The following is a 14,213-nucleotide window of genomic DNA, read 5'->3' as shown; positions in this document are numbered from 1 at the left end:
TTATTAATAATTGATAAAATACATAAAATAGAGAGTAAATAATGTTCATAATGTATTCATTTATCGATAAATTATTCATTTATCGATAATATAATAATCCTTTTAAAGTAATAATTTTTCACGGTCCCGACCTTATATAAACAACACCGGAACATTCATTTATCAACTATCGGAACCTGGCACACGCACCCACAGATAGAAATGTAGAAGTTCCGCCCGTAAGACCCTTGATACTTGAAGGAGAAATACACGAACAACATTTGGCGGAAAATGTTAATGCCTAACAGTATGCAAGTATGTAAAATCGGCAAACTCGGTGCAAGTTTACAGTAAGGAACTATAGGGCAAGTAAATGTTTGAATATTAAAAAAGCGAATGTTATACATAAGGGCACATATAACAGAAAGCTGAAAATTAACCCTCTGAATCATGAGGGACAGTAACTATGCAAGTCATATACTCTTGATCATCAACTGGAAGTAGAAAAGTGCCCTGAAATCAGTCCAACAAAATTCCAGCAAATGAGTGATTAGGTTTTGAGAATGCACCTAAAAAAGCCTTGGTTCATTTCAGGCACATCCAACTAGCAAGTCAATGTTACATCCTACCCTGCACCTAGCATCTTCTCTGCATGCCACTTCGAAAAGCCGTCCACCAGGGCCTCACTCATCCATGCATGCCTGCATCTACCAGCAGCCTCTTCAACAGTCAGCCAAGTTCGGTTTCGAGTGCTCTGTTCCGGCCACGACTCAAGCTCCTCCTTGACTAACAAAGCAAACATTGCAGCTCTACATATACCTTCTGGGTTCACCTCATCCTGGTGAGTTTTACTCTTAAATTGATAATACCCCACTAAATCCTGAAAGTCAAATATATCAACAGGTGCTAGGTCAGTCCATCTAATGAGTGACAAAACAACAAATGAGCTAATTGCAAGGAGAGGGTGAATTCATTAGTATTAATGGATACCCAACATGGCCCCAAAAAATTTTAACCCAGTTTGAAACACAAATAATCAAATAATTTCACTCTATCAGACCTCTCAAATTTGTTAAGGTTGAAAGTTCATGAAAGAAAGAAAAATAGGAAGATGTATTTTACCATTAATTCTCCTCGAACTCCAGCTTCTTCCATAGCTTCTCTTACTGCAGCTTCCTGAACAGTTTCATCATTCTCCCAGCCTCCCTGTAAGTTTTAATTTGATAGCAACTTATTATGAGCTCTCTATTTCCTAAATGCAAACAAAGCACATAATACTTATCATAACTTTACCATCTAAAAATGCAAAATGCTAATAAAGCGGCTATTGGACAAATTCTGGTCAAATATTAGCACCAGAGAAACATTTTTCCCATAATCCAAGATCATCTAATTATCAATATATTGTGATTGTTACAGTATCTCTAACCTTCCTAATGTAAGCAACTGTTTTGATCCTACATATGTTAGAGGCTCTTGTATGACATTTTCTCAATCTATCTTCCTTCCAAAAACATAAACTAATACCCATTTATCTACTTCTTTTTTTAGTATATTAAGTTCTTATCAGTTTTAAAGATGGTACATAAATTTTCAGTTTTCTCCTAAAATATGGACCAACTTTAATACTCCATACAGAATAGGGATGAAGCACAAAAAGAAATGAGTTATCAGACAACCCTGTGACAAGGGAACTGAAAAAGAACGCTGAATGACTTTCACTCCACTGCCTTCAATCTGTCTTACTGATACAACAATATTATAGTAGAGGACAGTTTAACCAGTTATTCACTATCACAAACCAATCCCCCATATGGGAAACAACTTTAACCCTTAATTATTCACTATCCTGGCACTACATGCATCAACCCATACCCTTGTTTACTTCTGATTATGCCATGGTATAGTCATCCATAAACAACTAAAGAAACCAAAAGCATTGTATTGAGCAACACCATAGGTTACCCATAATTTGATTTGTTGATCAAGTAGCTGAAGCGGATGTGTTGATCAAATTGCTAATATTTTCAGCGTTTAAGTCTTCATACCCCAGGTTCATGATATAGGCACTTAAAATATAGGCAATTAAGGCACAGGCAATAATTCTCACAAAACCTAAGTGTTGGCCAAAAGAAGTCCTGAGAACAACAAACTTCATAGCAACCACTGGTCCGCTCTCTCTAGCCTAAATCTTTTGGAGAATAATATCTATCACAACCCCGTTACGGTTGTATCTATCAGTTAACGTAATAGAAAAATAATGATGATAACAATTTACATAAAGGACACTGAACAAAATTTTAGAACGAAAACTTCATGATATTTTTAACACTGCAATCAAAAAACGACTACCTTAGGAAATAAAAGACCTGGTCCACTAGATGAATTTATCATAAGGACCTCAACAACCTTCTCAGAATCAGCATTGCCACTCTCATCAGAATTTCTGTACCTGAATGGAATACACCTGTGAGAAATCATCTAAGTCAGTTTTCTTCATGTCAGGAACATAGAAAGAAAGAAGCCCTGTACAAGAAAGAAGTTATTTTACAATATATTAAAACACCAACATTTCAATCACTAGATAATGATATGTTAACCCATTACTTTTGTACTACTGCAAGATCATGCATCACATGATCGCTAACTGAGCATCTCATTTCCATCACATAAAAAATCATGAGACACCCAAATTGATGTAATTGGAGAGATCGCCTACAAGGCAAGGGAGTGATCAATTTGCACACCTATAACTGCTAAACCAGTTTAGAAGATTATACTCAAGGAAGAGCAAACTGCTTTCAAATTTCCATCTGGAACAACATAATTGTGTTGGAAATTTGATTCAATCAACTCTATAACTTATTGAAAACATACGCTTTCTCATTCAAAGCTAGGACTTGTCCAAAATAATTGCCTCAATCAAAACTCTCAAATTGTATTACCGTTTCCACATGATTATATTTCACCAAATTTCTAGCTCCCCCAACAACCCAATGTTAATGACACACCTTCAAAAGGATCACAAAACGCAACCTCACCGAACAGGGCCCCCCACGGCAACACCCTCTCAAATGTGATCAACCCAACATTCCGCATTCAGAAACATAGCAAATTGGCTCACACAACAACATCGTTATCATCCCCGGCCTACCATAGTCATACTATACACATGTCTAGCCACAAAATAATACCAACACAAACAGATTAATCAAACGCATAGGCCCCCATTCACGATCAACATCAATGAAAATATGGAATAAGAAAGAGGAATGAGGATTACCCGGCGACAAGACGACAGCCAGCCTCGTAACGTTGCTGATGTCGACCCGTACGGGCCACTAGATCACACATACCTCAATCAAAATTCTCCCTCGTTCCTCTTTTTTCACGAAATTCCTTCCTTTTTGCTTTCAAAGATTCCTCTCCATTGATCGCACAATGCTCACGCCCGCAGGGAATAACTCGCCGACCGCTGATTTGTTGGGCTACGACGGCGGCGAGCGGCGTTCTCTTGCATTATCCAATGGGCTGTGGGTTTCCTAAAATTAGGGTTTGGGGTTGCAGCAAGACAAGAAAGAAAGAAAGAAAGAAAAGAAAGAAAGAGAGGGAAATTGTGAGCGAAGAGGGGCAAAACAAGAGAGAGAGAGACAGAGCGCTAAGTACGGATCAGACGGTGATGCTGGTCAAACTCACGTGCCTCGTGGGTCAATATGCGGGCCCTACTTTTTGACATATTTTAAATTTTTTTTTAATTAATAAGAATATCGATGCAAGTATTTATATACATAGATGATCAGGATTAAAGTAAATAATATAGAAACATGATGGTTAAACATACACACAAACTACAAAATAGTGACAGATTAAAGAGTAGTGCTACAGACACCAAAAATTGTTACAAAATATCAATCCCAAATGAGGTGGCACATGCCATGTCACTGATTTTTATTTAGAAAATTAGTAAGATGGATTTTATACGTGTATCAGCTTGTTTAATATAACAAAAAGAATCTTAAGTAACCTGAACTCCATATCATTCTGTGTTTTCCTCCTCTGCCGCCAAAGTGGGATTGAGTCGATCGGGCTCCGTTGGCGGTGTCAAGGTTGTCAGAGCTATTTGCGGGTTCTCCAATGGCGTACGCGGCCATGTCTGACTAGAGAGAGATGCATCCTGCAAAGTCATGTAGTTTAGAAGTTCTTGCCTGAGCACTGTTCCTTTAAGACCATCATCAATCTTAATCAATCGTAGGTTCAATGGCCATAAAGAGAATCAACATGATTTGAAATCTACGACCCTTTATCATGCAAGGCACCTCTAAGTGATGACGTCTCTATCACCCAAGAATCATCACTATGAAGGTCTCTAGGCCCCAAGCTCTTATTTTGGCTGTCCTGAAGTGTGTAATATCGTTAGCGATCGAGTCGGTTTTTATTTCTGTCAAATCAGTTTTATTTATGTTGAGTCATTTGAATTTCTTGTTAGTTGGATCCCTTTTCTAGGTTGTAGTATCGAGTCTTTGAACAGTGGATGTAATTGAGAGTCATTCGTGACCTTCAAAACTTGATCTTGTAAGATCATATTAATGAATAGGCTATTCGCCCACATGAGTACCATCCCTTCCCTCCAAAAAAAAAAAAAAAAAAAGTACTAAGAAATCTATCAAAAGACTACCAAACTAATCAATAGCAACACTTTAATTACATCTATACGGGATTAACCATGACCTAGCCTAATCGTAACCTGACACCGCACCCTTTTGTAACTTAATCCATCAGATTAATAAAAAGCCATAAAACCAAAATGATCAAGACTCAATAACAAATGCAACCTAATAAATATTAATGGAAAGAAGTGTTCCCCTTGTACTTTGGAATACCGAATACCTAAAAAGAATGTATTAACACAATATCAAAGGTTCAATTTGTACAGCAATATAAATAGCCATATATTTATATATACCTCTAAAGCTTCTCAACTGCACAACACCTATGAAACACAAATGGCAAAATGCCACTTTTCTCTTCGCCTCCCCTGTGTCTCCTGTAATTAATCTCTCATGTCTCCTATCTATCCACAACAAATAAATCGTCCATTCAAAGCCTCATTACAACAAAGGTATACTTTTCAAGCCAGACTGGAATACACAGTGGAGCTTCAATGGCTTTCTCGCTTGCTTGTCTGCACATGGCAAGAGGGCCAAAAGCCAAGAATGCAGAGAAGCTGGTTAAAAGGAACATGAGTTGGAGAAGTTGGGTCATGTGTTCTCATCAATAGCGACATCTGCAGGATCTCCAATCCATGGTCTCCCTTCTCTCCACCGGAACTTAATTCTTAACTTTCCATTTGCATCCACCCCAACTACCTCTCCTTTGCTGGCATGTGTCTCCATTCCCCAACCCCACCGTGGAGACACCAACCCTTCTCTAATCCTCACTTTGTCCCCCACTCTGAAGGGCCTAACCCGTTCCATTTCCAATGCCTTGCAAAGCCATAACCTTTCTGTGAAACAAAAAGCTACCCAAAGCTCCTCATTTTCAATACGATGCACCACCCCAACACTCGAACGATTCACCTCTCCCCATTGGTGGGTTGGGGTTGATACTGATGGTTTAACCCTAACCCAGTCTCCAATATGAAGCTCCTCTTCCTCCACAAGTTGCACTTCTGTTGGATCCAACATCCAAGCTTTTGAACCACTTGGAGTGTATATTCTCAGCTTTCCATCGGCATCAATCCCGGCTATAGTTCCAAGACTTGCGTGGCTGTGGCCTGACCATCCAAATCGCGGCTGCTTGACAGATAATTTAACCCTAACCTTCTGGCCAACCATGAGCTTGTTTGCCCTTGCAAGATCAGAAGTAGGCCCAATCCACCTCTCTTGCTCCCCGCAGAATCCAACAAAAGTGGTTCCATCCCATTTATCTTCCTCATATCCTAATCCTTGCACCACACCAACACTCCCTGGCCCAACGGATTTCCACATATTTGCATGATCTTCTAATTTCACCCACTCTCCAACTTCAAAAATCTGCTCAATCTCAAAATCAGCAGGATCTCCTCTCCACAACCCTGGCAAACCAGAGAAAGCCACTCTCACTTCCCCATCAGCATGAATACTAGTTATAATGCCTCTAGAATCAGGTTGAGCCCCTCTCCATCCCCATCTTGGTTCAACTAAACCAATACGAAACCGAACATATTGGCCAACTTTGAAGGATGGAACCTTTTCAACATCTGTGTAATGAGTTATCCACCTGCCTTTACGGAAACAGCAAGCCAACTCAAGATAACCTGTGTCTTGTACACTATGCACAACTGCTAAACTTTCTTTTCCAATACTGTTCCAGTCATAACTTGGTCGTGTTCCCAGGCTTGGTTTCGATCGTACCCAGTCACCAACTTCAAATCCAGAGAGTCGTTCAGCATCTCCTGGAGAAACTTTCCACAAGCTCTGTCTGCCAGGCACCCTTACCTACATCAAAAAACCAAGATCTGTTCTCATCTACAGTAATATTCAACTGGGGCGAAAAAGTTCAGTAGACATTATTCTTAAGAGGGTGAGCTCTAATTAAGACATCTAAAATGAGGACTCCACGAAGACTTTCAAATCATGGTTGGATGACTTGTGTGTTGAAAAATATGATATTTCAACTATAACTTGCACCATGAAGTCCTCATGAAGCTCTGTCTGCCAGGCACCCTTACCTACATCAAATAACCAAGATCTGTTTGCATCTACAGTAATATTCATCCAACTGTTGAGTTGAAAGTCCTCATGAATTCCTCATTTTAAAGTCCTCATAAGAGACTCTCCCTATGATTAGATATGAGCAAAAAACTTTATGCTTTTTGCCATGACAGAAGTGGGCATTAACAAATAGTTACGTAATCAGTTTGACAGAAAAGATGAAGCACTTGTTGAAGAGAGAAAGGGGAAAGAGGTAAGCAACAGATGCGAGAAGACAGAGTATTCTAAGATTAAAAACAAGAAGTATTTAAATGTCTTTTTAGTTTATCTTTAAATTCATACACAAATCACATAGGCCTAAGCAAATGAGTGTTTAATAATTTTAGTGAAGTTGTCCCAGCCAGTACAATGACCTGAGCATTATATGCTGGGAAGCAGTAGTGCAAAACATTGAGTGTGTGCGTGTGTGTGTATAATATAAGCTTCTTACATTTAAAGCTCCATCCATGTCAATTCTATTTATTTTCCCAACAGTTGCCGGACTCTCATTTGACCATCCAAGTCGTGGCTGAGTGACAGATGACAGAATATGAATTTCTTGTCCCAGCTCAAATGGCGGTAGCTTCTCCACATCTGTGACAGAACAAGAAAAAGGCTTGCTCCTGAAGCAAAAAGCAACACCCATATCACCATCTTCCTCCAAGCTATGGATTATCCCAATACTATTCCTTGTAATATCCTCCCATCCGTATTTGGGGGAGGGTACGGAAGCTTTGACTCTAACCCAGTCTCCTACCTGCTCATCATGGAATTAACAATAAATACAAAAAAAAAAAAAAAAAAAAAAAAAAAAAACAAAACCACCCTCAATTTTCATAGATCATCAAGTTAGAATGAACAGATGGATATTACCTTGAAATCTTCCAATTTCTCCATGTCGGAAGGATCAGCCTGCCATGATATTGGTCGGTTTGGAATTTCAATAACCAGGAGGCCATCATTCTCTATCTCACTTATTCTTCCAACACTATGGTGGGTTTCACCACCCCATGCGTACCTAGGTTCTGCAACCGATCGCTTCACACATACCCTGTCACCAATCTATAAAGCAAAAAAATGTATTAGGATTTATGAAAACCAAAAACAAGAAAACGAACAAGCATACAAACTGAATAACAATTTGCAAGTCATATCTATAAATATAATAACGATCCAAACTCCCTTACCCGGAAGGGAATTACAGGCTCAACCTCCTCTGGTTCACAATGCCAAGGGGTTGGAAGATAACTCAACTCTAACAACAGACTACTATCTGGTCTTATACAATACACAATACCAATGCTCCCAGGTGTAACAGATCCTAATCCATGCTTTGCTGTTGTAAGAGTCGGGCGTATACGAACCCAGTCGCCAACCTTGAATTCTTCAACTCTCTCCATTTCAGCAGGATCAGCTTTCCATCCTCTGGAGGCTCCAGGAAACCCAACACGTAGGATACCATCATCATCAACGCATAATACAGTACCTATGCTATCACGTGATTGCCCACGCCACCCAAACCTGTAAAAAATAAAAATAAAAAATAAATAAAAAATAAAAAAGAACCATCAGTCATCAAATTTGCCACCACAAAACCCATGTTCGTTTTATGTTTCTCCACGGTTGCTTTTCCATGTTGTACTTCACCTTTTTTTTCGGTGCTCAGATCTAACCCGTTTCTAATTCTAAAATACTTGGCATGTTCGAACTGAATTTACATCAGTAAATTATTTGCCCTTACATATGAAAATAAATCTACATTAAGGTCGCTTTCTCTTAAAATGTTTATGAATAAGATGACAACATTTTGGCACTGACTCAAGTACTGTTAAGCAAGAACCGAATGAGCCATAACTCAACTAACTGTTTAACTTAGACAACCTTAAGGATAACATACATTCAGGAGTGAGTTGAATAATCTAGGAATAGGCAAACTTTAGGACAATTGCAAGTCTACAGGAATGAAAATCCAAGGATTTAGAAATGAATCCATACTAGTCTACTATTACGAGAATTACAGGGTCTTGTATAGGGTCAGGTTGAACACTTTGTTGGTAACCAGTATGAAACAAGTCTGGTCTCTCAAATGCATAAATACAGACTACACACAGACCAGCATAATATCTGGATGCCTAAATACAAAATGCAACAATTGAAATTTAACATAAACACTGAAGTTGGTTCCATTAATATTATATATAGTAAAGCCTTCAAAATGATTTGCTTGGTAAGTTATGTATGCATCAGAACTTTAACTGTACGACAATTGCATTAAAGACCCGAAACTAGGTAACTAAGGGTTGATTTAGAATTGCTTCTAGAAGCACCAAAACATACACTATCAAAGGCCCTTTTCGGCAGTGTTTCACAAAACGAGTTAAAAGTGTTCACTGAAATATGGAACATTTTGGTGGTTTTTGGAGAAGCACTCACTTGCCATGAGATTCCCAGAAGCAGCGGTTTGAGTGCTTTTAAAAACACACTAAAAGATTTGCACACAAAACTCTGTGCCTCTAATGAAACCCCTTCTACTAGAAGTGTTATGTGTCAAAAACACTCCTACAGAAGCAATCCCAAAGAAGCCCCTAAATAAGCATGTCAAAAGCACACGATCCACTTCACCAAAAGGGAAAAACAACACCAATACATTAGTACAATAACTCTTACTGTATCTGTATGTATTTAAACCGGTTAGAATTTAACCTTGGCTCTTTAACATCGGGCTTAAGCTGGACATGCTGTCCCCTGTCCAACGGAATAACTTTTATAACTTCATTTGCTAAGACACGAGCCTCATGAGCCTCTCCAGAACAAAACGATACTATCAAATTGTCCTTATCTGGGACACTTTGCACGAAGCCAACACTTCTATGCTTAGCACCTTGCCATCCATATGCTGGATTTGTGATACTTCTTTTAAATTTGATCCAATCCCCAACTTCAAATCTAGACCAAAGAGAAAGCAAAAAATTATGAAAACCATCAGACACACGCAAATGTAAAAGTCAAGACATGAGAAAAATATTAAAACAGCAGATGATATAATCTTACATTGTAGGAGACAGATAAATTCCCCTATTAACAAGTGCCTCCATCAGGTCTTCAGATACCCATTCCCGAGGAAGGGCTTCCAGAAAGTCACGCAATGTCTTGCCACTATCATCAAAGTAAAATGAATAGATTAGTAATGTATACTTGACCCTGCGCCTAGACGCATTGTTGGAATTCACAGTAATAGATTAGAGGTACAAGTTCAAGACTAAACATTCATCAGTAACCTGTCCACAACTTTATACAAATTATTAACAAAGTTGGTTTCTAACCAACAAACAAAAAAAAAGGGATCTGTGAAAACTCAAAGATACAATAATGGGTAAAGTTGAAGACAATCCATCAAACAAACACAGTTCCTTAATTGCTACTTGCCTGTGATTTCTGGCTTCAACAGAAGCATCAGGATTTCTAAGCATGACAATAAGCCATTCAAGATTTTCACGTATCATTTTTGCTGCATCTGCTGCTATGTGGAAAGCATTGTCACCTTCATCATCCTGATAACAATGATCAGAGGATAATTTAGATGATTGCTAAAGCAGTGGAAAGATCAGGACAAAGACCCTAGCATCATCAAGACATAAAAGTGCATCCATAAACGTGTATCTGAAGAGTATGTGTGTGTATGCAGACCTAATTGACCACGTGCACATCAGCCATGTGATACTTAAATTTCACAGCAAGAGACACCTCAATCATCCACATATGCTAAAATATGAATCATATAATGGCTGCATATGATTAAATATAAATGGATAGAAAGACTGAAGAATAAACCTGCAAATTATAATTTGCTCCAGCAGATAGAAGCAGCCCAACACATGACTTCGCCCCTCTGGCCAGTGCTACATGAAGTGGAATTGTATTTTGTGCATTTCGGATGTTCACATCAACTCCCGCATCAAGTATAATCTGGCCAATTATGACAAGAGAAAAATTTTAAAATAACGATATTATATAAATGAAACCAAACCCTGCAAGGGGTCGAGAAAGAAAACAGCATATATAACCAAAAATTTAACAACGGGGTTCATTTTCTGATATCAAGTAGTTGGAAGCAGTCTTGAATACCTTCACCAACTCAACATCATTCGCCATTGAAGCTGTATGCAAAGCTGTTCGTCCATTCTGGGCATCTTGAGCAGTTGGATCGGCTCGAGAAGCAAGCAAAATACGCACCAATTCTCTTCCTTCTACCAACAGTGCCAAGTCAAACATCATATTACTACTAATAGTACCAAATTAAGGATGAATGTAATATTAAAATCATATAAGAAATAGATACTACACATTTGATAATCAACCAGAGTACAGATCTAGAAAAGATTACAAAGAATCAAGGAATACAAGATTAAAGAGCATAGACGGACAGAGGCTTCAATACCCCAGAGCATTTATTTGCTGATAACATATTTAGGATCAAAGGTTTTGAGTTCCCATCCATACTTCAGCATGAACTTATACAACTTTACCTTAAGGGAAAGCTTTAAAATAGAAGAAGGTTGTTATCTCAATCTATAGGTGAGTTATTCGGCATTTTATATGCAAAGGATCTCCACAATTCTGGAGCTTGTAAATAGTCATCAACACAAGCACAAACATCCCGACTCTAAGACATCTCTCTTGTAGAAAAGAAAGAATGAGAAAATGCACAACAGTGGATAAAAAACCCGCAAATTGAAGAGCACAAGTGGGAAAACATGACCAAAGACAATAGATGAAGTACTCACAAAGCAGAAAAAATAAACTAAAACTCAGAAGATAGCAGAAAAAGACCAATCCCTAAATACTGAAGAAACTGATGCCCAATAGGACAAACATAATCGAACTCTATACCACAAAATGATCAAGCTCCTCCTCCCCAATTTCATTCCATCCAAATAACCCAAAAGATGGCTATCAGAGCACATCTACCCAAACCCAATTCTTCACGACAAATAAGTCTTTTCTTTTTGGTTAAAAAGTGATGCACCAGAATATATACATATATACAACACAAAACATATGCATATATAGAAACATACAAGTGGATAAAAGTTTCCATTTTACGACAGCATTAAATACCAATCAGCTGGGCTAAAATTTGCTGCCACTATAGCAGCACTGCCAAACATCAAATAACAGTGAGTTGGTTCTTAAATCAACAGTTATTCCATCTTCTGATCCATGTTTATTTTACAAAAGTGACCAGACATAAATTATGGACTTTGAGTAGGTATGTAGCTAGTATTATTTGTCTTGTCTCTCAATTATAACAGATGCCATACTTACAGATCAATTGAAATCCCTCATTAATCAATATTTAAAAAGTGATTATGTGTTTTTTATGTAATTTGGAACCAATTATTTCATACCCGTGACTCCTCCAACACTGCATTGAGAACCCAGACTCAAATCCAGGACTCCGGCCAAACCATACAATCTATAGGAGACATGAAAAATACATCAAAACGCTAGGTAGGACAGTATTCAAGCCGCAGACGATATCAGAACAAACAATGGGCTTGACCATTCCTACTATCCCTTATTTGGTCAAAGTTTTGTCCTAGTACTAACAAAATTGTGTTTCCCTTAAGAAAGAAAAAGGAAATTAAGCAGAGCTCAACTTGGCTGTCAACAAAATATAAATAAGCAACTTTCTTGTTTCACAAAGGAATTTTAAGGACATAGGATTACCAATTTCATGATCTTTCTTTAGAGCAGCGGCCATACACAGCGCAGTGCCAACTGGACTTGGTATATCAATTGCATCGGCAATCTCCTCTGGTGTTGCTACTTCCACCCATCTTCTAACAACAGCAACATTCCATGTTTGCACACACAAGTGCAGTGGCCTACGATACCATAAGAGTAACAGACCAATAAAAATCAAGGCCAAAAAAGTAGTGTAGTTCAAACAAAAACCCACTACTATCAATTACTAAAAGTTATACAGATTGCAGCAAGTGAATACTATGACTGTAAAAATATGATTAGCTGAGAAGGAGTTCAGGTCTGCCAAGCATATACTCTGAATCTAGAAAAGTAATGGGCCAAAACTTGACTCCATACAAGCTGTTTGAAACATAAATTAGAAGACTTAACCAGCAATATGCCACATAAAGAATTCAAACAACTTAACACATGACCAGCCTTACGATTCATATAAATATTCTTAGTCCTACATTGTTTGAACTTTAAAATTCAATTAAATTTTATAATACATGTCTATTTTCAGAAATGTTCACCTATGATAAATAGAAAATTATTTAAATAATTTAAAGACGATTATGTTAAATTTGAATACAACTTGGTGGATATTGTACAGTTTACGAAAACCCAAGCACAAAAGCAGTAGATATAGCACCACACATCATCGATAAACTTCAGCATTTGAGTGCCAAACATATGGCCATTGTTGTTTGAAGAGAAAAAAAAAAAAAAAAACAAGAGAGCGAGAAAATAAAGCAACGAAGAAATAAATTGCTCTTACGTCATTTTTTCCGAATTTAGAACAGTCATTGACCTACAGCCCCCATTTTCTAAAACCACAAGTGCACAATCTGTATACTTCTTGGTAATAGCTCTATGGAGTACAGATTCCCCTTCCTCATCCACCGCATTAGGATCAGCTCCAGCCATTAGTAACTCCTGATATTTTGCAAGTATTATATGAGTACAGCTTTTAATAGCCTGATGAAGCAAAATATACGTAACTGACACCTACACGCATACAATCAGGCTGGCCATGATAAGCACAAACATGAGCAACAGAGGGACCAAAGCCCTCCCGCAACCGAGATCTCACATTAGCACCTCTTTTAATGAGAACATGAACACACTCTGGGGATCCAGCTACTAGAGCAAAAACAAGGGGAGGATCCCCATCTTTGTCCAACACATCTACATTTGCCTCTCTATACTCCAAAATAGCATCAACAAGTTCTGCACTACCACGTCTGCAGGCCAAATGAAGAGCAGTTTGGCCATCAGCATTTTGAGCTTCTAATAGAGACGATATTACACTGTTGTCACTTCCCACTGCAGCTTTTCCAAGCAGATCTCTGTATAATCTCAGAAGTACAACACAAAGAGAATCAGACAAAATCTAGGTTCAAAAAACTAGCTCAAATAATTTTGTGCTGAACTGCACTGACCTAACACCATTTACATCCCCTTCGGACACAAGTCTATGCAGAAGGGCGGGATCACCCTGAAATACTCTTGAATAGGATAGAGGCGATTGTTGCTTCACATTGGATCCCAAGCTTTTAGATACTTCACTGAAAATTGAACGCAAGGAATTAGCAAATTATAAGTTCCAATACAATGATTTTGGTATCAGTGACGTGGGGCCCCGAACATCCATAGTGCTATCACTGGATTATTTTCTCACATATATATATGGTACACGTGATGTATTTTTTGCCATCAGCATAAGCTAGAACTTAGTCAATGCCACTAGCAAAA

The 14,213-nt window shown here is 38.2% G+C and overlaps 2 protein-coding genes across 2 annotated transcripts in view; both read right to left on the bottom strand.

The window, feature by feature from the left end:
• Positions 1 to 421: 421 nt before the first annotated feature.
• Positions 422 to 3,548, bottom strand: LOC101300096 (nudix hydrolase 16, mitochondrial-like). The gene is made up of 4 exons (XM_004307042.1): positions 3,263 to 3,548; positions 2,332 to 2,446; positions 1,102 to 1,185; positions 422 to 859 (listed from the first exon to the last, which is right to left on the bottom strand). Exons 1-4 carry the CDS (start codon positions 3,331 to 3,333, stop codon positions 605 to 607), a joined length of 525 nt encoding a protein of 174 aa, XP_004307090.1. The 5' UTR covers positions 3,334 to 3,548; the 3' UTR covers positions 422 to 604.
• A 1,316-nt stretch (positions 3,549 to 4,864) lies between these two features.
• Positions 4,865 to 14,213, bottom strand: part of LOC101299809 (E3 ubiquitin-protein ligase KEG-like) — a 12,136-nt gene continuing 2,787 nt past the window's right edge. The window contains exons 4-16 of the mRNA XM_004307041.1: positions 13,901 to 14,026; positions 13,471 to 13,807; positions 13,237 to 13,394; positions 12,441 to 12,598; positions 10,836 to 10,957; positions 10,542 to 10,676; positions 10,137 to 10,261; positions 9,762 to 9,866; positions 9,414 to 9,656; positions 7,898 to 8,231; positions 7,584 to 7,772; positions 7,162 to 7,467; positions 4,865 to 6,455 (exon numbers count right to left, since the gene is read on the bottom strand). Coding sequence (XP_004307089.1) covers positions 5,238 to 6,455; positions 7,162 to 7,467; positions 7,584 to 7,772; positions 7,898 to 8,231; positions 9,414 to 9,656; positions 9,762 to 9,866; positions 10,137 to 10,261; positions 10,542 to 10,676; positions 10,836 to 10,957; positions 12,441 to 12,598; positions 13,237 to 13,394; positions 13,471 to 13,807; positions 13,901 to 14,026 — 3,556 coding nt within the window. The 3' untranslated portion in view covers positions 4,865 to 5,237. The remainder of the gene's footprint in view (positions 6,456 to 7,161; positions 7,468 to 7,583; positions 7,773 to 7,897; positions 8,232 to 9,413; positions 9,657 to 9,761; positions 9,867 to 10,136; positions 10,262 to 10,541; positions 10,677 to 10,835; positions 10,958 to 12,440; positions 12,599 to 13,236; positions 13,395 to 13,470; positions 13,808 to 13,900; positions 14,027 to 14,213) is intronic.

Source organism: Fragaria vesca, linkage group LG7 (assembly GCF_000184155.1).
Source record: "Fragaria vesca subsp. vesca linkage group LG7, FraVesHawaii_1.0, whole genome shotgun sequence".
In the NCBI taxonomy this organism is placed as follows: Eukaryota; Viridiplantae; Streptophyta; class Magnoliopsida; order Rosales; family Rosaceae; genus Fragaria; species Fragaria vesca.
The sequence above is the reverse complement of the archived record's forward strand: the minus strand, read 5'-3'. Positions and strand labels throughout refer to the sequence as shown.